The following is a 22,741-nucleotide window of genomic DNA, read 5'->3' on the forward strand; positions in this document are numbered from 1 at the left end:
AATTGAATTTATATGGGAACACCTTACGTCTGGACTTTGGCTGGGCATTTAAGGACATCCATAGGCTTGTCTCAAAGACAATCCAGTGTTGTTTTGACTGTATGCTTTGGGTCTTAGTCATGTTGCAAGATTTGAGTTTGCGTGCACTGTGGAAGAGGTTGATGGCATGATGCTACTGCCACCATATTTCATCACAGGCATTTGTGCAGCCAGGTAACGCGGGGCCTGGTATTTGTCAGAAATGTTGCTTGCTGTACTGCCCGAAGTGTTCTTTTTATCAGACCAGCAAATATTTTACCTTACGTTGCCAAAGTCCTTTACATGACTTTTAGCAAGCTTCATTCTCAACAATGGTTTCTGCCCTGTCATTTTGCCATAAAGGTCTGATTTATGGTGTGCTAAATGAAGTGTAAATTGTGCACACTTATAACACCAAGAGTGGACCTTTCCAAATCAATTCATATTGCAATAGGTAGACTCTAAGGATAAGCAAACACGATGCATCTGATCACAATTTGGTGTGTTATAGGGTCTAAATATTTTTTGTTAATAAGAGGTTTTAGTTTTGATTTTAGTTGTTATTTCCATACACGATCAAATCCACATCACAGAATGTGCAAAAAGTATATCGGCCAAGCGTCTACACAAACATTACTGGCTATGTCTATTGGCTATGTGTGGGTTAGTGGTTTTTGGGGCGGCGGGCCAAAGCACTGCTATGGATTGGCATCATATTTAGGGCTTTCGTGCATTGTGCCTAGTGTTTCTGGGTGAAACCACACCCTTGGTGACCCTGGCCAAAATGATAATGGTTGATGGTTAATGTAAGTTTTTTCTGTTCATGTAGAGTTAATGTAGTTACACTACTAATTACTTTATTTCTAGGTTTCTCTCTTAAACCCATAATAATAATCTGTTCCAAATCAGGGATGGCAGCCAAATACCTCTCAGGTTGTTGTGCTGGATCTCATGGTCACATGCAACATCTTTCACTAATAAACAGTGAGAATCCAGCCAAGGTCATACATGTATTACAAAAAATAACACATTTCAAAGTAAAAAATATAGCTGCATACACTGACCATCTTTTTTTTTTTTGCTTACATGGTCAATTGCCAGTGCAATTTAAGATAAAAGTGCATGTTTAAAATGGAATATAGTAAGCACTCTATTCCTGATTCAGGTCACTTTACCTTATTTAAAGATAGTTTTAATTTGATCAACTGTAGTGGTAAGGTACAGTAAGACTATTGAACAGACATCATTGAGTGATGTGGCGTAAGACTACAAGTTCCATCCCAAAAGCATTCGCTTTGAAAACTATGTAGCCAAAAGTCTGTCTAGTACTTTAAGACTTTCAGATTCAAATGGCCTGTCAATCAATCAAATCTAATCTGCACAGTGTTATGACTCCAACTGAACACTTTGGTGATTAATTGGAATGCTGACTGCAAACCAGGCCTCTGTACCTGTACCATACAAATGTTCTTTTAACAAAGAGCAAATCATAAACACACTCCAAAATATTTTAAAAGCTTTACTAAAGGAGTGGAGGCTGTAGTGTCAACATAGGAATGGCATTGGTTTTGGAATAGATTGTTCAATGAGCTGTTCGTCAGGTGTTCACATACTTTTGGCCGAATAGTGTATGCAATACAGACAGAAGTACAACATTGTAATTTCAGAATCAGTGTAATTTTAGAAATTTAAAAGGGTTAACACAGTGTGGTTTCAGTTTACTGTGCAAACATGGTAGCAAAGCCTGTTCCTGAGTCTGCAGAAGCCTGTTCCCGAGTCTGCTCTTTTTGCTGAATTAGCAGAACTATCTGCAGCAACCATGTTTACAAGCGTTCATGAATAAATCAAAAGCATTCTAATTAAAGTGCATAATCTAAGTCATTTCATCTGGTTGAAGAGTGACAGAGAGCTTCTGTGCTTGTTTTCCTCTGTTTCGTGCAGTGTTGTTAGCATAATAGATTAGCTCTTCTTCTAACCCTTCTCATCTTGCACACCATGTATAATGATACACCCTGCTGTTGACCTTGCACTGTGTTCTCCACTGAAGAAAACAAAATACATCTATTTAACAAAATGTCACTGGCAAGGTTATTGCCCACCCCATCCCCAAAGCATTAGCTGAAAGATTTGCATGATGCTGACCCAAGCTTTGAAACACAATCTACCACACGAACAGCACCGACTGCTATTTCAGGCCAGATCTTCCTCCAGGGACTAACTGGGACAGTAATCTTAGGGAATCGTGAGCACAAATGAGTCAATTACATCCCTCCTATTTTAAATGTTATTGCTTTAATTGGGCTGCCATGAATTACTCTCATAAGCAATGTTAATTGCTGATGCTAATGTTAATAAATCAAGTTGTTGCACTATAAAAAGCTGTAAATTTTTTCATGATGTAAAGTCTAAGGGAGAAATTGGGTCATTATTATTATTATTGTTATTTTCAAATATTATTTTCCAGACCCTTCCTAAACTTATTAGTTTTATGTACAGTACTACTGTGTATTGTTGTTTATTATTGTTTATTACAGGAATGTCTATTCTATTATTTAAGATTAAGGAAAAATATACTTGTATTTATAACAAAAAAGACCATTTAAGACATTAGAAAGGTTAGGTAAGGGGGTGGTTTGGGAGGTCTGGCAAAAGTTACATTTTAATTAGGGCTGTCGAAGTTAACGCGATAATAACGCATTAACGCGACCTCAATTTAACGCGATTAAAAAAATTAGTGCCATTAACGCAAATTCTAGTTCATGTTGACACTTGACTGGTAGAACAAACATTTTAATGTCGGACTTGCCACCGTTTTTCATTTGCGGTTTGTTAACATAATGTAACCGATCGTGGTAGTGATGCACTTGCATAATAAAGAAATAAATACACGCTATATTCACAAGTTGTCGGGAGCAGAACACTTTATTACACTTAATTAACTTCTTCTTCTGTACCGAATACCGGAAAGCTGAGTCGAGCACGTTAGTTCATGAACTATGGAAGCCCCAAAGGGTCAAAACACACTCACTTCGTGTAGAAACGTCCATCAAACCATCGTCACGATACAACCACAGACAAGTCTGATACAATAACTACGCCTTATCCCACCTAAAGCACCGCTGATCTACAATGTTTGCTGATGGAGAAATTCTAACCTACAATCTGACATTTACTGCCTAGTATGTGAGTGAATAAACTCCCTTACAGTTTTCTCTTGTCCCAGCAGTTTTTAACATAAGTACATTTAGCATAAAATGTGTTCACCATTTTAATTGTAACATTTCACTTAAAAATCCTTGTTTTCTATAACATTTACACAGATTTTTTTTTAATGCGATTAATCGCGATTAACTATATGAAATTCTGAGATTAATCGCGATTAAAAATTTTAATCGTTTGACAGCCCTAATTTTAATCAATCTTCATTAGCCACAATTTCAACAAGCTGCTTAGAGATAAAATGTATTTCCACCACTAGTAAAAAAAAAACAATTTAATTTAGCATTTGTCTTGAGATAAATACATGTTTAATGGTTTTTAATTAAAACTTAGTTAAGTTCATTTTATTGCTTTTATTTCATTGCGTTAAATTCATTAATTAATTCATTCATTCATACACCAGCAATGTATGGCTGCAATATAATGTATAGTGATGTACAACCCCAAATCAGAAAAAGCTGGGACAGGATGAAAAATGCAAATAAAATAAAAACACAGAGTTTCTTACATTTACTTTGACTTTTATTTGATTGCAGGCAGGATGAACCTGAGATATTTCATGTTTTATCTGCTCAACTTCATTTCATTTATTAATAAACATCCATTCCTGCATTTCAGGCCTGCAACACATTCCAAAAAAGTTGGGACAGTAAAACATTTATCACTTTGTAATGTTGCCACTCCTTTTCACCGCACTTAAAAGACAGTTTTGGCACCGAGGATACCAAGTGATTTAGTGTTTCAGCTTTTATTTTGTCCCATTCTTCCTGCAATCACATCTTAAGATGTGCAACAGTACGGGGTCGTTGTTTTCACATTTTTCATTTCAAAATTCTCCACACATTCTCTATTAAGGACAGGTCAGGACTGCAGACAGGCCAGTTCAGTACCCATACCCTCTTCTTCCACAGCCATGCCTTTGTAATATGTGCAGCATGTGGTTTTGCATTGTTTTGTTGAAAAATGCATGTACGTCCCTGGAAAAGATGATGGCTTGAAGGCAGCATATGTTGCTCTAAGATCTCAATGTACTTTTCTGCATTAATTCTGCCATCACAGAAGTGTCATTGACCCCTGCCAAGGGCACTGACACAGCCTCATACCATGTCAGTCCCTAGCTATTGGATTTGCTGATGACAGTTTGGATGGTCCTTTTCTTCTTTGGTCCGGAGCACACAGCGTCCATTTTTTCCAAACAAGACCTGGAATGCTGATTGGTCTGACCACAATGCACGTTTCCACTGTGTGATGGTTCATCCTAGATGCCTCAGAGCCCAGAGAAGTCAACGCCACTTCTGGACATGGTTAACATAAGGCTTCATTTTTGCACAGTAAAGTTTTAAGTGGCATTTGTGCATATAACTTCGTATTGTAGTGCTTGACGACAAAGGTTTGCCGAAGTAATCCCTTGCCCATGTGGTTATATCAGCTATTACTGGCGGTTTCTGGTGCAGTGTCGTCTGAGGGATCGAAGATCACGGGCGTTCAGCTTAAGCTTGCGCCCTTGGCACTGAAAGTCCTCCCGATTAATCATTTATTGATATTATGAACTGTATAGGGAGAAATATGCAAATTAGGTACATTGTTTTTAAACATTTCAATAATTTTCTCACACATTTGTTGATAAACTGGAGATCCTCTGATCATTTTTGCTCATCAAAGACTATTTGCTCTTTGCCTTTCCTGAATGCTGCTTTTGTACCAAACCATGATTACAATCACCTGTTGACATCACATGTTTGGAATCACATTATTATTTAGTTTTTTCACCTCATTACTAGCCCTAAATTCCCCCTGTCCCAACGTTTTTTGGAATGTGTTGCATGCCTCAAATGCAGGAATGGATGTATATTAACAAATGAAATGAAGTTGAGCAGACAAAATATGAAATCAAAGTAAATGTAAGGAACACTGCATTTTTATTTTGTTTGCATTTTCCATACTGTCCCAATTTTTTTTATTTGGGGTTGTATAATAATGTATATTATACTGTATATTTTAATGTTTACTTATAACTTTCTTTTCCCCCCAGAAATCCATAGCAACCAGTACTATTATTCTCCTCTGTTATAGCCCTAACACCACAGCACAACTGTTAAACAGAAGCAGTAAGCAGTAATAAGCAGACTAGAAAGAGAGATATCTAGAGCTAGAGCAACTCTTACCTGTACTGTAGAGGAGGGGTGCCAGAAGCCTCACATGTTAGAATTGCCTCCTGTTTAGGTGAGTGGATGGGAAGAATCAGGTCACTGGGCTCTGTTATCCAGCTTGGACCACGAAAATGTGCATCCTCTGCACAAACTGACAGTAGAAAAAAAAACCAATGAGCATTAGCAATAGCTTTATGTCATTGCCACTGTCAACACAAAGCAATAAAATGTACCGCACACGATTACTTTTCAATAACCGCAGGGCCTGGCACAAACATTAGACACAAGACAGAAAGACACCCTGGACAGTGCACCAATCCATGTCAAGGCAGTGGACACACACCTAAGATCCAAACTGTCAGTAACACCTAGGAGCAGTTTAACGCATTAAGTCCACCTTCTACATGTATTTGGTAAACTGTAGTAATTAAAGGAAAAAAAACAATCATAAATGACCTACAATAAAGCTCCTTTAATACCCAATCATGATAGCATTGTATGTTTCAAAACAAGTGTTACTGATTTTTCCACAATCAGCTCCACTTACCACATAGAAGCACTTTGTAGTTCTACAATTACTGACTGTAGTCCATATGTTTCTCTACATACATACTGTTCCCCCACAGGACCACCACAGACCAGGTATTATTTGGGTGGTGGGTGCAGTGTCAGCACTGCAGTGACACTGACATGGTGATGGTGTGTTAGTGTGTGTTGTGCTGGTATGAGTGGATAAGACACAGCAGCACTGCTGGAGTTTTTAAACACCTCACTGTCACTGCTGGACTGAGAATAGTCCACCAACCAAAACTATCCTGCCAACAGCACCCCATGGGCAGCGTCTTGTGACCACTGATGAAGGTCTAGAAGATGACCAACTCAAACAGCAGCAATAAATGAGTGATCGTCTCTGACTTTACATCTACAAGGTAGACCAACTAGGTAGGAGTGTCTAATAGAGTGGACAGTGAGTGGACACGGTATTTAAAAACTCCAACAACGCTGCGTCTGATCCACTCATACCAGCACAACACACACTAACACACCCCCACCATGTCAGTGTCACTGCAGTGCTGAGAATGATCCACCACCCAAATAATACCTGCTCTGTAGTTGTCCTGACCATTAAAGAACAGCATGAAAGGGGGCAAACAAAGCATGTAGATAAACAGATGGACTACAGTCAGTAATTGTAGAACTACAAAGTGCTTCTATATGGTAAGTGGAGCTGATAAAATGGACAGTGAGAGTAGAAACAAGGAGGTGGTTTTAATGTTATGGCTGATCGGTGTATGCCCATGTAAAAATATATTTCTGTGTGCTGTTTCATTGAAATAAGTATAAAAGCCAGTTTATACATCACAACTTTTGGTCTTTACTGTCCCTACTGTTTTTTTTTTTTTTTTAATTAGGTAGGTTAATCAGGTAGAATTCCTTGTGACATTTCTTAACCTGCCCAACAAGTTCTTGCAGTTTACAAATAGAAGGTGTCCAGAATTGTGCAAAAATGTAGCATTAACATTGTTTATAGTCTACTGTAGAGGTTGTGTTACCATTTAAAAGATTTGCACATTTGGCCAGGACATTTGTTGCATTTGGAATGCCTGTTAAATGCAAATCGATTATATAAGGGCAGCAGAGCTATGCAGCTGGTAGAGTGGATGCCACAAATCAAACCAGGGTTTGAGCCTTTCTTCTTCTAACTGTGTGTGAGACGGTTAGAATGGTTGGCAGACATACTTCAAAATCTTGTGAGAGGCATTCTCATAAGAGCAGCTCACACTATCTTAATACCATCAGTTTTTGAAAGGGACCACGTGTACATTTTTAATGTATCTGCCATAATATTCTGTAAAGAACGAATAAAAACCCAGTTAATCTGAGTTTTATTTGATTAGAATTACAGGTTATTTAGCATTCCAGTAAAACTACTGAACAGTATGTGAAACTGTAACACTAATCACACTCAATGTCTAACGTAGTTAGACATTTGTGAATAATTTTATATAAAAGGGTTAATAAATTAACACAATAATAATTTTAATTAGCACATATCTTTGTTAGTAAGTAACAGGAAATACTTTATGAAAAAAATAATAACATACAAATTTCCAAGAACTACAAGAGGAGCCATAACAAGGTGCTAATTAGTTGGCTATGAAGCCAATAACTGCTGTATTTATTAAATTATTACACACAAATATAGGCCTTATTAACAACTAATTTGAGTGTTCTCATATATTTTAACTATACCTAGGAAAACAATCTACCTTTTTTTTTGTTTTAAATTAATATGCACCTTCAGTGCATTTCCACTTTACACACATTATGGCCAAGGAACAATAGTTCCACAATCAGTAAAAATTTATAAACCATATAAATCACATCATCAATTCATAGATTCCAAGCAAAAATAAATGAATAAATAGTAATAAAAATACAGGTCTTCGGCAATAATTCAGTTTATTTAGAAATGAAGAGGATCATGTATGATCCAGATAACACCATATCCACAATGAGGCATGAAGTATGATGAAGTATGATGGTTGCATCATGGTATAGGGCTGCCTCTCTGGAATCAAGACTGCAGCTTTACATGTCATTAAAGAAAGCAAATGAAATATAATGGAGTCATGTAAAAAAGAATTTCACCTGAGCTGCCACAAAACAAAGACTTGTCAAAAGACAACAACTCCAAATACACTAATCAGCCATAACATTAAAACCACCTCCTTGTTTCTACACTCACTGTCCATTTTATCAGCTCCACTTACCATATAGAAGCACTTTGTAGTTCTACAATTACTGACTGTAGTCCATCTGTTTCTCTGCATGCTTGGTTAGTCTCCTTTCATGCTGTCCTTCAATGGTCAGGACTCTCCCAGAACCACTACAGAGCAGGTATTATTTAGGTGGTGGATCATTCTCAGCACTGCAGTGACACTGACATGGTGGTGGTGTGTTAGTGTGTGTTGTGCTGGTATGAGTGGATAAGACACAGCAGCACTGCTGGTGTTTTTAAACACCTCACTGTCACTGCTGGACTGAGAATAGTCCACCAACCAAAAATACATCCAGCCAACAGCGCCCCGTGGGCAGCATCCTGTGACCACTGATGAAGGTCTCGAAGATGACCACCTCAAACAGCAGCAACAGATGAGCGATCATCTCAGATTTAACATCTACAAGGACCAACTAGGTAGGAGTGTCTAATAGAGTGGACAGTGAGTGGACACAGTATTTAAAAACTCAAAGCAGCGCTGCTGTGTCTGATCCACTCATACCAGCACAACACACACTAACACACCACCACCATGTCATTGTCACTGCAGTGCTGAGAATAACCCACCACCCAAATAATACCTGCTCTGTGGGGGTCCTCACCGTTGAAGAACAGGGTAAAAGCAGGCTAAAACAGTATGTAGAGAAACAGACGGACTACAGTCAGTAATTGTAGAACTACAAAGTGCTCCTATATGGTAAGTGGAGCTGACAAAATGGATGATCGGTTATGGCTGATCGGTGTATACAGTCTAAATGTACCAGGTGACGGTACATGCATGTCTTACACAAATACTGGATCAAATGCTATTGAAAATATACATAGGATTAAAAAGTACATCAGTGGGAGCTTCATAAGCTTGGCAAATTGATGACGGGTTGTCAGAAAAAATGTAATTGAGCTACATTGTCCAAATTCTATAAAAAGCTAATAATACAATATATAGACAAAAGTATTGGGATACCCCTTCAATTGCTAACAATTGCTAGCAATTCCTAAATCAGTTATAATAGAAATGATATGCTTCCGACTTTGTATTAATGTTAATGGAAGGCCCTTTTCTGTTCCAGCATTCCAGACTGTGCTGGAATATATAAAGACATGAAGAAAAGCTTGGCTTAAAGAAACTCCAGTAGCCTTCACAGAGGCATACAAATGCTCTTTTGACAGAATGGGCACAACTTCTCACGAACTACTACTTCAAAGTCTTGTGAGAAGTCCTCTCAACAAGTTCATGGTTAGTTGTCCAAATTCTTCTGGACATATAGTACATGTTACCGTAGACATCTTTAAGCTCTAACTGCTAATAACAGCTTTGCAAGATCTTTTACTTATTAAAATGATGCATACATGCATGGTGGTTCACATATTTTAAGACAAAAACAGACTAGACCAGGTGACCTTCTTCCATTGTTTTAAAATCCAGTTTGAATGACTGCATACCCATTGTTGGCAGACAGGAATTAACATGGGCATTTTGACTGGCCAGTGACTGTGCGATACACAAAGGGATTTAATGCACACATTGTGACACATTGTAAATGACACATAACTACACACAGTAGCCCTTAAATTATTCTATACCAGACAAAATAGCTATCTCTAGCATCAATGAGTCCTGGTCACCCAACAACATGAAGGAGATTTATCATTTGTCCCTCCCTTGACCAATGTCAGTAGGTACTGCCCAAGGTCACCCTAGCTGTTTTAAGAAACTCCAACCTAGCCATCTAGCCATAATTATTGGCCCATCCAAATTGGTCCTTTGACTCATCAAAGTCAGCCAGGTATTGGGTGCTGGGGTGATGCTGAGATCCGAATCTTGTCGGAATCTCAGATGTATTATTGACTGGCTGGGTGCCTACACTGATATGATTGGCTGTGTCTGTTGGAAGGGGTGGTAGAAGGAATTTCTTATTACTGCTGCAGCCTTGGCTGGCTGCTTTCACGGGTTACTTCAAGCAGTGACCCGACAGGAGAGGGGTGCGCCAGAAGTAAAAACTTACCCATTGTAATGGTGCTCGCCCAGTGGTGGATTAGAACACTGAACCCCTGCGTACAACACAGGTGCCTTTACCAGGTGAGTTACCAGACTAGCTAGGAATAAGACCCACATGCTTAGTAGGCTGATTGTGGAACAAATAATTAAACACAAAAAACAATAGACTTCAGTGGGACTTGAACCCAGGCTGCTGTGTTACCGACCAAACACTCTACCACTCAGCCAAGTAGGCTCTATATTTTTTTGCAAGAGAGAGGAACTTGAGACAAGAGAGAAATGAGGGTGAGAGTGAAAGCTCTCAGCCCTCTACCCACAATACTGGCTGTCCGTGTTTGCTGAACATGAGACAAAGACCCAGCAAGTTCTGACTGCTTCTCTGTCTCTTTATAGACCTGTGCACAGGTGTTGTGCTTTAGGCCTTATTGCCGGCTCACTGTTGACCCCTAGAGGCTGGAGTAGCTCTAGGACCACCCCTTACATCCATAGCTTTACTTGAAGAAATTATTTGATGTAGGTGGGTCAACAAATCCATCTTGGCAAATGCAATGCATTTTGTGGGGCCATGTCTCAGGATATGGGTCTGTAGCAGTAGAGGTAAGGAAAAGGAAATAGACAAAAATTTTGATATATTATATTTATAATATAATGATATAATATAATGATATAATATATTTTTAAAAAGTTAGTCAGGTCTTTTTGTCTTCCACATTTAAAATGACTAAAAGTAACTACTATCAACCAAACATTATATCCATGACTAACATGCAACAATAGGTGTTGCCATTTACATTCTTGGTAATTGGAATTTTTAGTTAAATACATAAATGTAAAGTTGAACAGTGCTGCACAAATGATCCTCAGCTAAGTTTGGAAGCATGTCATATAGCAGCAATAATATCTAAACCCTCATCCTTCATTAAAGCTGTCAAGCCAACCAGTCACATCTGCCTCTGCACTACTTTGCTCTAGTTATTTAATTTTCAGCACTATTTAAGTTACAGTGTTTCACAATAAGCAGATTAATTGGTAACAAGTGAGGGAATCATGACTGAGTTAAAAAGAGGATCTACCAAATCAGATCAGTACAGTCTTTACAAGCAATGGTGGGTCATGGCTCAGTAGAGAATTGCTAATCAGTTCAAAAAGAACTTTCTCAATGCAATATTGCAGTTAATTCAGTGTTTAACCATCTTCTGTTCAAAATATTATTAAACGATTCAGGGACTCTGCCGAGATCTCAGTCTGTGTAGGTCAAAGCCAGAAAGCACTGTTGAGTGTGTGTAACTGCATAAACTGCATTGAGCTCTCAGATGGTACTGCATAAGAAACCGTTATGCCACTGTGATAAATATAGCAACATATAGGGTTTAGGAGTACTTCAAAAACCATTGTCACTGTTCACACTGAACACAATTTACAGCTGCATCAAGTAATGCAACCTAAAAATGTGTTACACAAAGAGAAAGCATTAAAAACTACTCCTAGTTCTCTAGACCTGAGCTTATTTCAGATGGTCCAAAAGACAGTTTGAAGGTACCATTTACATGTTGGTGTGTATTAGGATTTTGTAGAGACATATGCAGCCATCAATGCAGCATCTTTTCCCATGGAGTCCATAATTATTTTAGCAAGACAATATCAGACCTCATTCTGTATGCACTACAACGGAGTGGCTTTGTAGACACAGAATACCTGTGCTTGACTGGCCTGCCTGCAGTCCAGATCTGTGTCCTATTGAAAATGCATGGAGCAGTGAAGGAGGAGAATCACACAATGGTGACCACGGACTGTTGAGCAGCTTAAGTCTTGTATAAAGTAGCCATAACATTAAAACCACCTCCTTGTTTCTACACTTACTGTTCTTTTTATCAGCTCCGCTTACCATGTAGAAGCACTTTGCAGTTCTACAATTACTGACTGTAGTCTATCTATTTCTCTAAATACTTTTTTAGCCTGCTTTCACCCTATTCTTCATGGTCAGGACCCCCACAGGACCAACACAGAGCTGGTATTATATAGGTGGTGGATCATTCTCAGCACTGCAGTAACACTGACATGGTGGTGGTGTGTTAGTGTGTGTTGTGCTGGTATGAGTATATCAGACACAGCATAGCTGCTGGAGATTTTAAATACCGTGTCCTCTCACTGTCCACTCTATTAGACATTCCTACCTAGTTGGTCCACCTTGTAGATGTAAAGTCAGAGCCGGTCGCTCATCTATTGCTGCTGTTTGAGTTGGTCATCTTCTAGACCTTCATCAGTGGTCACAGGACGCTGCCCATGTGGCGCTGTTGGGTGGATATATTTGGTTGGTGGACTATTCTCAGTCCAGCAGTGACAGTGAGATGTCTTATTCACTTATACCAGCACAACACACACTAACACACCACCACCATGTAAGTGTCACTGCAGTGCTGAGAATGACCCACTACCCAAATAATACCTGCTCTGTGGTGGTCCTGTGGGGGTCCTGACCATTAAAGAACAGCATGAAAGGAGGCTAACAAAGCATGCAGAGAAACAGATGGACTACAGTCCATTGTAGAACTACAAAGTGCTTCTATATGGTAAGTGAAGCCAATGAAATGTGTGTAGAAACAAGGAGGTGGTTATAATGTTATGGCTGATTGGTGTACACTACAGTTGATCAGTTAAAACATATTTGGAGATCTTTTCTTTCTACTTGATCAGTTCAACAAAGATTCAAGAGAATTAACAAATCCCACATTGTTCTCTTTATTGCATGGTTTAAAAATCCAGGTCCTATGAGTGCAGAAGGACATATAGAGATAGACGTTTCTTGGGACTTATGGCCACAATTCCATCTCAAGGTTCCAGACAATTTTAGATATAAAACCTGTTTAATGTGTACAGTCACAGATGGGATTCAAGACCCAGAGAGTCTACAAGAATATAAATGGCTCTGATGTGCCCTCTGCCATCAGACTGCACAACAGTGGAAGAATACACAGGCTGTCCTCACAGTGATCAGCCAATGGGGATCACCAGGGGGTTGTGGCCCATTATAGGACCTCAGTGAGCCTAGAGGGGGGTCCTATTATATTTGATTAAAAAGAGTTAAAAACAATGATTAGAAAGAGTAAAAAATAATCACGTGTGATGGGATGGGAAAATCAAAAGGCTATTAGCATACAGGGGATCTCGTGATGTCATTTTAATCCATTTTAAACTACCCCTAGTCTGTAATGGGTTCTTTAAGAATGGACTAATTTTGGATTCATCCACCTCAAAAGAGCAGAGGTCAATAAAAGGTGATTACGAATTATTCTGATTCAGTTGTAGATGCAAAAATATAAAATACTGAGATATATACCATGGTTCATAGATTTACCAAATTTGCCATGAGCAAGAAAACAATTTATTTTGTCATCATTGCTGAAAGCATAAAAATAATATCATAACCCATGTCAAGGGGGTCCAAGAATTAATTATCTTTTATCTTTATTTATTTGGGTGGCATGGTGGCTCAGTGGGTAGCACTGTCACCTCACAGCAAGAAGGTCCTGGGTTCGATCCCCAGGTGGAGTGGTCCGGGTCCTTTCTGTGTGGAGTTTGCATGTTCTCCACATGTCTGCGTGGGTTTTCTCCGGGAGCTCTGGTTTCCTTCCACAGTCCAAAGACATGCAGTGAGGTGAATTGGAGATACAAAATTGTCCATGACTATGTTTCACGTTAAACTTGTGAACTGATGAATCTTGTGTAACAAGTAACTACCGTTTCTGTCATGAATGTAACCAAAGTGTGTAAAACATGATGTTAAGATTTTATTTATGTTTGTATTGTATTTATTTAATTAATTAATTAATTTAATTTTGAACATGGGGGTCTATGAGAAGGAAAAAAAGGTTGAGAACTGCTGCTGTACACTACAATCTTGTTGCTGGTCCTATATAGTTAGAATTTGTCCTACTACTGTATAATAGTAATTGTTCTTATATACACCGACCAGGCATAACATTATGAGCACTTTCTTACTATTGGGTTGGTCCCCCTTTTGCTGCCCCATACACAACACACAGTGATGCACTGTGTATTCTGACACCTTTCTATCAGAACCTGCATTAACTTCTTCAGCAATTTGAGCTACAGTAGCTCGTCTGTTGGATCGGACCACATGGGCCAGCCTTCGCTCCCCACGTGCATCAATGAGCCTTGGCCGCCCATGACCCTGTTGCCAGTTTACCACTGTTCCTTCCTTGGACCACTTTTGATAGATACTGACCACTGCAGACCGGGAACACCCCACAAGAGCTGCAGTTGTGGAGATGCTCTGACCCAGTCGTCTAGCCATCACAATTTGGCCCTTGTCAAACTCGCTCAAATCCTTACACTTGCCCATTTTTCCTGCTTCTAACACTTCAGTTTTGAGGATAAAATGTCCGCTTGCTGCCTAATATATCCCACCCACTAACAGGTGCCGTGATGAAAAGATAATCAGTGTTATTCACTTTACCTGTCAGTGGTCATAATGTTATGCCTGGTCGGTGTAGTCTATATTTTATTTTAGTCCACTCTCTTTTATTTACTCTATGTTTGTATTTACTCTATGTGAGAGCCGGTGTAACTTAACAAATAGTTAAAAGGCAGTTCTACAAAAGAACACTTTGGTAATCAAACACCATTGATGCAATAAGGTTATTTAAAACCTAGAAATGGGATATGGTATTGAACCTATGCATATATGTAAAAGTAATATAAATACTTATAGTGGTTAGTTTACCTGATTTAAGCCATTCACCCACTATTCTTCGCTAAATAATTCTGTATTATATTAAGTGGTTTTACAACAGTCCCAAAATCACATTTTTCTATTTTAAACACAAAAACAACAACACATTACAGCTTTTAAATAACAAGAACCATTATTTAGAATATAGTAGGATAATGAGGTCCCAGGACACTAACTGTTTTTGAGAGTTGGTTTGCTAGCTGCCGGCTTTCTAGCTGTGTGCTTAGGGTTTTTTGCTATGCTACGTGGTGACACATTTGACAACTTTAAAATAAAACACATAGTCTCCGTAGTACAGTATTAGATTCTTAATTTACTTGAATTATGTTGCTACTCATTTCTACCCATTTCAACTCATGGCTAGCACTCTGCTGCTGAGAACTGGGGTTCAAGTTTCAGTGGTGCTATGAATCTCTTATTCTCAATGCGGGGGTAAATGGATACGCTAAAAAGTCAGGAGAAAAAGGGGAGAAAATGAATAAACAAACAAAAAAAATCTGTGCCATGTCAGGTATGTTGACCGGACCCACTGTGGTGACTCCTATATATGGGCAGAACCATGTAGTGTGAAAGGTGTTGCGATCAGGTTGTGATTGTTGTGAACACAATATACAGAAGGGACACCCAGGGGAGGAGTTGTAAATATGTGGAACAGGGGAATAATATAGTTTCTATCAGAATACATCAGCACACACACAAGTTTTACAGTATTTGTAACCTTATCGTCCACACCAAACCATAATATCAACGCTGCATTGCAAAAATATTTATTTACCTCCAACTCACTTTGCAGAACAGACAATCCCTGCTGGCTGCGTAGCCAAAACCACTTCTTCAGTCAGATTCATTTATTTTTCCTACTTGCTTTTACTCTACATATCAGCGCACACAACACAGCATTTTTGGACATGGTCTCATTATACGCCATGTCACTTCTCGTAACAAAACAAAGTTTAGGAGACCAGCCAGAGTCGTCTGTGATTCGCCTGCTGGTGATAGATCGTGTCGTGATCAATCCTGATCAATCGCTGATCAATCGTGTCATGTGAAAACCACAACGACTCCTGATTACAAGAGATCAAGTTATGTAGTGTCAACTTTACAGCGATCTGAACAACTAGAAAATCATGTAGTGTGAACTTGGCATTATGAGGAGCTACCTCCTTGTATAAAAGTTTTAAAACTTCTAATATGGTCAATGTGCCAACATAAGAGGCAGAAGAAAAGAGAGAGAACAGTGTATTTCTCCATATTTGATAAGGCTTTCTGTAAGATTCTACCACTGGCTGGTGTGAAGAAGCAGCCGGTGGCTTCATATGAGTCAGAGGAGGTGTGTGTTAGTCTGTGTCCCTTTTTAGCCCACGAGGGTGCTGTGCAATCAGTAGGGGGCTAAAGAACTGTACAGTTCATCGTGGGACTGATATATTCAAATTTGGAACACATGCAAAACAAAAAGTGGGCTTTTGTCCGCAATTTTGATAGATCAAAATACTGCAAGAATTTCATTCATAGAGTGACATGTAACACTAAATTAATGATATCTAAGTTTTATGGTAACTAGGCATGATGCTACTCAAACGTCAGTGACTGGGTCTGGTAATTAAATAATCCAAAAAGATGTTAGGTGGTAAATCATATCATGCTGTATAATGACAATCACCCCTCCTCTTATTTACTCAACTTTTTTTTTTTTTTTGGATTATGCATCATTTAATTTTATGGCTAATGGATAATAATAATCTAAGGCAGAAGAAATGCCTTTACATTTGGCATATGTACATACACTGATCAGCCATAACGTTGAAACCACCTCCTTGTTTCTACACTCACTGTTAATTTTATCAGCTCCACTTACCATATAGAAGCACTTTGTAGTTCTACAATTACTGACTGTAGTCCATCTGTTTCCCTACATACTTTTTTAGCCTGCTTTCACCCTGTTCTTCAATGGTCAGGACCCCCACAGGACCACCACAGAGCAGGTATTATTTAGGTGGTGGATGATTCTCAGCACTGCAGTGACAATGACATGGTGGTGTGTTAGTGTGTGTTGTGCTGGTATGAGTGGATTAGACACAGCAGCGCTGCTGGAGTTTTTAAATACCGTGTCCACTCACTGTCCATTCTATTAGACACTCCTACCTAGTTGGAGACTCCTACCTTGTAGACGTAAAGTCAGAGACGATCGCTCATCTATTGCTGCTGTTTGAGTTGGTCATCTTCTAGACCTTCATCAGTGGTCACAGGACGCTACCCACGGGCCGCTGTTGGCTGAATATTTTTGGTTGGTGGACTATTCTCAGTCCAGCAGTGACAGTGAGATGTTTAAAAACTCCATCAGCATTGCTGTGTCTGATCCACTCATACCAGCACAACACACACTTTTGAGGGAAGGCCTGGTCTTTTGAAGCGGGATGGTGTCCACCCCTTGCAGGAGGGTGCTGCTTGCATTTCTTGCAGCATAGGTGACAGGCTTTACCACCGTGTTAGTGTATCGGCAGATAGAGGTAAATGACTACCAAGAGCCAAGACCAGGCAGCAGACAAACAGGCCTAACCGACTGTCTGCGAGATGCAATCGGACGTCACCCGGAATCCTTAGGTCACAAACCATTGAGACTGTGTCTGTTTACTGTGGCAGGTGTACGCCAAAACAAAATCAAAATGTATGTCATAATAACTTAATTAAAATTAATCTAAATAAGCACCATGAAAACACTAGTAAGGCTAAACTAAAGTTAGGACTTCTAAACATCAGGTCACTTGCATGCAAAACAGTAATTGTAAATGAAATGATCACAGACAATTGTCTTAGTGCACTATACTAGACCTAATGAGTATCTAGGTTTAAATGAAACAACTCCTCCGGGTTACAGTTATGAACATAAGCCACGTCTTAGCGGTCGTGGTGGAGGAATAGCCACAATTTATGACAAAGACATACAGTAGGTCTTACTGTAAAATCATCTCCCATAACAAACTCGTTTGAAGTTCTTATCTCTGACATAACCAATAAATGTTCATCTGATAAAACTAGTATGTTTAAACTGGTTACTGTTTATCGACCCCCTGTTTTAAATGTAAGCACACTATTACATCTGCAACTGCAGCAGCGTTCATAAACTGCCTACCAGAATTATCAAATATATCAGCATCAGAACCTAAAGAACGAGATCAGGCAACTTAACACCTAGAGACCGTATTGCGCACAACCTTAGATAACGTAGCCCCACTCAAAACTAAACTGATTAGGGAGAAAAAGCTTGCTCCATGGTACAATGACCACACATGCGCACTTAAACAAGCAGCACGATTAGATTAGAACGCAAGTGGCGGCACACTACACTGGAAGTGTATAAAATAGCTTGGAAAGATGCTCTAACTGAATATAAACATGCCCTTATAAAAGCTAAATCTTTATATTATTCGTCCCTAATAGATAAAAATAAGAACAATCCTAGATTCCTTTTCGAGACAGTGTCCAAATTAACTAAAACGTCAATGAAACTGAATCTAATATACCACCCGATCATAACAGCGATGATTTTTTTAAAATTCTTTAATGATAAGATCAGAGTCAGAGTGGGTCACTTGCCAATGTTAAGTATGAACTCACTCTGAGCAGCATTGGTGATAATAGTGATGATAATAGTAACAAGGTAATCCAACTAAATTCCTTTAATCCAATCTCCCAAAATGAACTAACTGCGTTGATTAAATCATCAAAGTCATCATCGTGTATACTCAATCCTGTTCCAACTCGTTTACTTAAAGATTTACTCCCAGCCATTGTAGAGCCCCTGCTTACATTAATTAATGCATCCCTTAGCCTTGAGTACGTACCTAAATTGTTTAAAAGCGCTGTTATTAAACCCCTGATTAAAAAACCTAATCTTGATCCACATGTTTTATCTAATTATAGGCCAATTTCAAATCTTCCTTTTGTCTCTAAAATATTAGAAAAAGTCGTTTCCAAACAGCTATGTTCTTATTTGAATGAAAATTGTATTCATGAAAAATTTCAATCTGGATTTAGACCCAACCATAGTACCGAAACCGCATTAATTAGAGTAGTTAACGAGTTGTTAATGTCTTCTGATAATGGATGTGTCTCTTTTCTTGTTCTATTAGATCTTAGCGCAGCGTTTGATACGGTTGATCATAACATTTTACTGGAGAGGCTAGAAAATACAGTAGGTGTTAAAGGACTCGCACTCTCTTGGTTCAAATCATATTTGACTGACCGCTCTCAATTTGTTTATGTAAATAATAAATGCTCGGAAACTACAAAAGTAAAGTGTGGTGTTCCACAGGGGTCGGTACTGGGACCGCTATTATTTACACTCTATATGCTTCCACTAGGAGAAATTATTCATAAACATGGCATACATTTTCACTGCTATGCAGATGACATACAGCTGTATATATCAGCCAAACCAAATGATACTGACACAATCAGTAAGATAGAAGATTGTGTAAATGACATAAAAAACTGGATGTCATGTAATTTTCTTTTACTTAATTCAGATAAAACAGAGGTTTTACTTGTTGGCTCTAAAGCTGCAAGAGACAAGTTGTCTAACCTGGTGCTAAACCTAAACACTTTCTCTGTTACTCCCAGCTCAGATGTAAAAAACTTAGGTGTCACAATAAATTCAGATCTCTCCTTTGATACACACGTCAATCATATTACTAGAGTTGCTTTTTATCATTTGCGTAATATTTCTAAAATAAGAAATATACTATCTGTTAATGATGCCGAAAAACTGCTCCATGCGTTTATAACTTCTCGGTTAGATTACTGTTATGCTCCTCTAACTGGATGCTCTGGTAGATCCATACACAAACTCCAGTTAGTTTAAAATGCAGCAGCTAACTAGAACTAGAAATTTTTATCATATTAGTCCTGTTCTACCATCTCGACACTGGCTGCCAGTTAAAATCCGCATTGATTACAAAATAGTTTTACTAACTTATAAAGCGCTACATGGTCTGGCTCCACAGTATCTGAGTGAACTTATTAATCACTACAAACCAGCACGTCCACTTCGCTCACAAGATGCAGGGTTACTTATAGTTCCTAGAATTAAAAAGATCACGGCTGGTGGAAGAGCATTTTCTTACAAAGCTCCACAACTTTGGAATAATCTTCCTGCCTCTATTCGGGATTCGGACACAGTCTCAATGTTTAAGTCTAGACTGAAAACATATTTATTTTCTCAGGCTTTTGATTAGTATAGACAAAGGCGCAGAGCTTGGGGGTTCTTGGTCATAGAAACTTGTGGTGATCAGGGATGTTGGGTTGCTGTTGTTCTGCCTCTCTTGTCCAATCACTCAGCTTTGATGACGGTGGGGAGATGGGCGCTGATGTCCTGTGAAAGCCTTCATGACCTTGTTACCTGCTCGCTCTCCCTTTTAGTTATGCTGTAATAATTAGGGCTGCCGGAGTCTAAAACTCTCTGTAAAACTGTTTTACTCAACTCGCATTGTACATTATTAACTACATTCTCTGTTGTTTTACCCCGAGGGCATTCTGATGGAAACCTGTTTACTCGCCAAGGTTAAGGATTGAAGTCGAAACGACGAGAGACGACAACGATGCTGCTCCTGCCGGATGTGACAGGTCTGGAGTAATTGCACCAAGAATGACAAGAACTCACTACAGACTTTATTGAAGACTAGACCGAATAATAACTCTATTATTATTATTTATCTATTTATTTATTGCCAGTTATAACTTTTAGTTCATTTAATTCTGTGTTTGTATGATTTGTGTAAATCCTACTTATTTAAAGTATCCTCCAGACCACCCAAGAAGGATGGGCCCTGCTGAGTCTGGTTCCTCTTAAGGTTTCTTCCAGTAATTTTCAGGGAGTTTTTCCTTGCCACAGTCGCCCTTGGCTTGCTCAACAGGGGTTTTTGTATCTGTTGGTCCTGGATTTTGTAAAGTTGCTTTGAGACAATGTCTATTGTAAAAAGCGCTATACAAATAAAGTTGACTTGACACTAACACACCACCACCATGTCAGTGTCACTGCAGTGGTGAGAATGATCCACCTCCTAAATAATATCTACTCTGTAGTGGTCCTGTGGCGGTCCTGACCATTGAAGAACAGGGTGAAAGCAGGCTAAAAAAGTATGTAGAAGAACAGATGGACTACATTCAGTAATTGTAGAACTTTAAAGAGCTTCTATATGGTAAGTGGTGCTGATAAAATGGACAGTGTGTGTAGAAACAGAGAGGTGGTTTTAATGTTATGGCTGATCAGCGTATACATGTGTACAGAACAATGAAATGCTTTTTCTGCATATCCCAACTATTGTACAGACTGAAGCCAAAAGGGTTAAGTGCTTTGCTTTGTCGGATTTGCTGGCGCTGCCTGTTGGCTTCTGGCTGCAATTGATCTCTGACCCCTAGGACCGGTGCTGCCCACCCTGACTATAGACAATATAGGCTATATAGCTTGGGGGTTCTAGGACATAGAAACTTGTGGTAATCAGGAATGTTGGGTCGTTCTGCCTCTCTTGTCCGATCACTCAGGGTTGATGACGGTGGGGGAGGTGGGCGCTGATGTCCTGTGAAAGCCTTCATGACTTTGTTACCTGCTCGCTCTCCCTTTTGATTATGCTGTAATAATTAGCAGTGCTGGAGTCTATAACTTTAAAGTTATAACTTTTAGTTGTATAGTGTTGGGCAGCTGTAGCTTAGTGGTTAAGGTACTGGTCCAGTAATCAGAAGGTTGCCAGTTCAAGCCTCAACACTGCCAGGTTGCCACTGTTGGGCCCTCGAGCAAGGCCCTTAACCCTCAATTGCTTAGACTGTATACTGTCACAGTACTGTAAGTCACTTTGGATAAAATCATCTGCAAAATGCAGAAAATGTAAATGTATAACTATGTGTGTAAATTCTATTCATTTAAATTATTTTCCAGGCCACCCAAGGAGGATGGGGTCCCTGCTGAGTCTGGTTCCTCTCAAGGTTTTTTCCTGTAATTTTAAGGGAGTTTTTCTTTGCCACTGTCGCCCTCGACTTGCTCAACAGTTTTTTGGTCTGTTGGTCCTGGAGTCTGTAGAGTTGCTTTAAGACAATGTCCATTGTACTTTGCTCAAGGGCCCTACATGGCTGCAAACCCACAACCTTCCAGTTGGTAACCCACAGCTCTACCCACTAGGCTATCGCAATATAATGATACAATGATTACAGTAAATACTGAAAGTACAGTGCAAATGAAAAACTATTGGAAAAATTCAAGGTTTTAAATAAAATGACACGTAAGACTTTTTACCTGCAAGGCAGCCAGTGATTGATAGCAGCACTAGGTGTTTCCATAGAAACATCATCTTCAGTTGCCAAGGGCAAATATGACTCTCATCCAGTTGCTGGTAAAATGGAATGATTTTGCCCCTCTAATTCACGATGTATAATCTGTGGGAACAGTAATTAAAAAAATAATGAAAATGAGACATTTTGGGGCGAATGTGACAGGCTTTTTTTTTCTTGCATTACAGACACATAAATTATTACATTTCATTTAAGAGATCACCTTCACTCTAGAGACAAATGTTATTAAATGTGGTCGGATTAAAAATGACTGAAGCTGAAATACCAGCACACTTAAGCCTCTTGAGCCTTTTACAGAAGTTTCAAATATTTAAGAGGTTAAATGGGTGGCCTGCTTTGTTTCAGAAGAGTGTATGTAGATGAAGTCAGAAAGCACTAAATGTAATAATAATGACATTTTGATCGTGAACTATAGAGAAGTGTTCTTAAACGTGCGCTGTTGTTGGAGCTGCTGAACCTCAGGTTCTTGGAAAACATAT

General features: G+C 39.0%; 1 protein-coding gene across 1 annotated transcript in view; it reads right to left on the reverse strand.

The window, feature by feature from the left end:
• Window positions 1-22,263, reverse strand: part of cntn3b (contactin 3b) — a 144,728-nt gene extending 122,465 nt beyond the window's left edge. The window contains exons 1-2 of the mRNA XM_062997172.1: window positions 22,207-22,263; window positions 5,403-5,538 (exon numbers count right to left, since the gene is read on the reverse strand). Coding sequence (XP_062853242.1) covers window positions 5,403-5,538; window positions 22,207-22,261 — 191 coding nt within the window. The 5' untranslated portion in view covers window positions 22,262-22,263. The remainder of the gene's footprint in view (window positions 1-5,402; window positions 5,539-22,206) is intronic.
• Window positions 22,264-22,741: the final 478 nt, after the last annotated feature.

This window comes from Trichomycterus rosablanca, chromosome 6 (assembly GCF_030014385.1).
Source record: "Trichomycterus rosablanca isolate fTriRos1 chromosome 6, fTriRos1.hap1, whole genome shotgun sequence".
In the NCBI taxonomy this organism is placed as follows: Eukaryota; Metazoa; Chordata; class Actinopteri; order Siluriformes; family Trichomycteridae; genus Trichomycterus; species Trichomycterus rosablanca.